This window comes from Pistacia vera, unplaced genomic scaffold, assembly GCF_008641045.1.
Source record: "Pistacia vera cultivar Batoury unplaced genomic scaffold, PisVer_v2 Contig93, whole genome shotgun sequence".
In the NCBI taxonomy this organism is placed as follows: Eukaryota; Viridiplantae; Streptophyta; class Magnoliopsida; order Sapindales; family Anacardiaceae; genus Pistacia; species Pistacia vera.
This window is the reverse complement of record NW_022196812.1, coordinates 196629-199696: the sequence shown is the minus strand read 5'-3', so window position 1 is coordinate 199696 and position 3068 is coordinate 196629. Positions and strand designations below refer to the sequence as shown.

General features: G+C 32.0%; 1 protein-coding gene across 1 annotated transcript; it reads left to right on the top strand.

Moving 5' to 3' along the window:
* Window positions 1–1086: 1086 nt before the first annotated feature.
* On the top strand, window positions 1087–2360 carry LOC116120310 (putative F-box/FBD/LRR-repeat protein At4g03220). Its single transcript, XM_031406269.1, has 3 exons — window positions 1087–1998; window positions 2087–2262; window positions 2354–2360. Exons 1-3 carry the CDS (start codon window positions 1087–1089, stop codon window positions 2358–2360), a joined length of 1095 nt encoding a protein of 364 aa, XP_031262129.1.
* Window positions 2361–3068: the final 708 nt, after the last annotated feature.

Here is a 3068-nt window from a genome sequence, read left to right as displayed (position 1 = left end):
GTGACAAAAAATAAATAAAAAAGTAAAACTCATTATATTCACTCTTCTATTCATTTTAATTTATTTCATCATCTGACTAATATATATTCTATACTTAATATTAAATTAATCAGTGAAACCCTAACAAAACAGTGACAGGAGATAAATTATTATTTTTAGATACTCAAGGTTGAAATTACAGTGAAACTCTAACAAAAGAATACTAACGACAACAGGAAAATTGTTATTTATATGCTCAAGAGAATATTGTCATGTAATATAATTGTTGATTAATATTAATTTATTATAATTTTGATCCTTGAGGTATCTAATTCATTGAAAGGTCCTGGACTCTCCAACCATGCATGGATTATTTTAACATAACAATTGTTTTAAATTAATATTTGTTACATGTTCTTCTTTAATGCGAATTAAATAAAAAAAATAAAATCTTTGATATAATAGTATGTTTTTTTAATTAATATTATTTTAAAAAGAAAATAATTCTCTTACATAAACTTCAAATTGTATTAGATTCTCTATTTATTACATTTCAATATTTAGCAGTTATTTTTTATAATCTATTATAGTATATATAATCTATTCTTATGAGTCAAGTTCTTGTATTGATAAATTTATTAAAGCTTTTTGCATTTATTTTATTTTAATTTTTTTCCTTATAATTAATACTATCAAAGGTAATAAATATACACCCAAAATATAACTGTTGTTAGAGATTTTTAGGAAAACACAAATTAGAATTCATTTATTTACCTACAACTTTTTCTTTTTATAAGCAAAAATTAGAATTACAAGAAAGAAAACGCCAATCACTAGTCACATTTTTCACTCTTGCTCTTCCTTTTACCAATTATTAACGCTCAATCATTTACTCTTTCTTCTTCATTTTCTGTTCTTCTCAGACTCCAATTACTCTTTACATCTTTCAACTTTCCTTTTCTCTCCCTTTTTTCCATTTATTAACGCTCAATCATTCTTTCTTACTTCTTCATTTCGTGCTCTCCTCAGAAAATTTCAGGTTAAAAAAAAAAAATCATAATCCCACCAACTTTCTTTCTTCCTTTTTTGTAGTATCCCACCATCAACATGCCAATTAGAAGGAACAAGAGAGTCCAGAAATGCAAAGATGATCGATTCAGCAACTTACCAGATGACATACTCCATCAAATCCTCTCTTTTAATGACACCAAATACGCAGTTCAAACCTGTCTGCTCTCCAAGAGGTTTAAAAACCTCTGGAAAACTCTTCCTGACCTCAGTTTCGATAGCATGAATTTCAATAGAGTTTTCTGCTTCAAGAGATTTGTCCTCGACGTCTTAACTCATCGAGATCCGTCCGTTGACATCGGTAAATTCTCTCTCACTCGTCGCGACAGGATCGATAAGTCTTTCATGACCAAAGTCGTAGACTACGTTGCTTCCCACAACGTTAAAGATCTGAGCCTTCCAGTCGACTGGGGAGAATTCCGTCTCCCACAAAGACTGATTGAATGTGAGTCGATCAATAGCTTACTGATGGAAACTTTCCGTCCTGAAATCTTACCAGGTCACTGGTTTGGTTTTGTGGGGTTGCGGGATTTGCATTTGAGTAGAATGCAATTCCATTATGAAAGTCAGCAACCCTTTGATCCTTTCTCTAGTTGCCCTAATTTGAGGAGCCTTTATTTAGGTGATTGTTACCTGTCAGGATTTAGTGTTTTCAGAATCACTGGACCTCAGCTTATTAACTTCAGCCTCTCAAATTTTATAATAGCTAACCGTGGCAGGATTGAGCTTCTTGCACCAATGCTTACTTCCTTTAGTTTTGAAAACTCAATACCTCAGTGTTTCGCCTTGGTTGATCTTCCTGCTCTCAGTAATGTGAATGTTCAAGTGTTTTTACCCCAACAATTCTTCCGCTCAAACCCAACAAAGCAAAAAGCTGCAGATGCATTGACCAATATGTTCCGAGTGCTTCGTCATGCACGGTTTGTCACATTATCTTACGATACAATTGAGGTATGTTAATTATTTATATTTACTATATAAACAGATTTATTAGTTATCTCTTTCTTCACAAAATTTGTATTCTAATGTGATTAATTAGATTCTCGCCAAGGCTCCTAACAGACTCCAACATCAACCTTCTCCCTTCATGGAACTGGAGAAAATGAAGTTGAAAATGCAACTTGGAGAGAACTCAATAGCGATTTCTCCCCATGTCACAGCATACTTACTCAGTGCTTCTGGATATCATGCAACTTTAGAAGTCGAAGTGGAAAGGTATCATCACCATAACTATAATTTTAATAAATATGATAATAGATATTGTCAACTGTTTCCTTTAATGAATTACTATCTCATGTTTTAATAGAGTTTAATTTTCGATGTATTATTGTGCTGTAAACATAATATATTATCAATACTATATATCAAATATGGAATATATCTTCTGCATTCTATTTAACAGCACAACTGGTGTTGAATTTATATTAATCAGCTTTTCTTATTATGTTGCACACCTAATATGTTGTGCTTGTTATTTTCCAATTTAATACAAAAGTTTCGCAATATGTGTTTTTAGATTCTTAATAGATATAGCTACTATATATATTATATTTCAACTGCCATAATTTTCAATGAAGATGTGAGAATATTAATTTATAAATTACACATAATTTTATGTCTGCATCTTTTGATTTATCTAGCATTACTTGATGTGTTGTCATTAAATCTTTTTATCGTTATATTTGATAGAATATACTATTGTTTGTTTATTGTTGTATTTACATGGCGTTCATTTTATTATATGATTAAAGGTGCCTTGGCAATAGTGATTGTAAATTGGTAAATAGTTAGAGTGGCAATTTACGGAGTCAGGGTCAAGACCTTTTTCTCCAGCCCCGACCCGTTGAGATACCATCATTTTCGACCATGGATCTAACCCTGGATTTTGGGAATGATTTCCTTGAAAGGGAGTCGATATCCCTGGACTGGGGAGCATAATTTTGTCAGCCACGCCTCAAACCTCGAAATTTCTAGGGATTTCCTGCTCTTTGGGATCGAGTTTTTGCGAGTGCTCGTCCTTA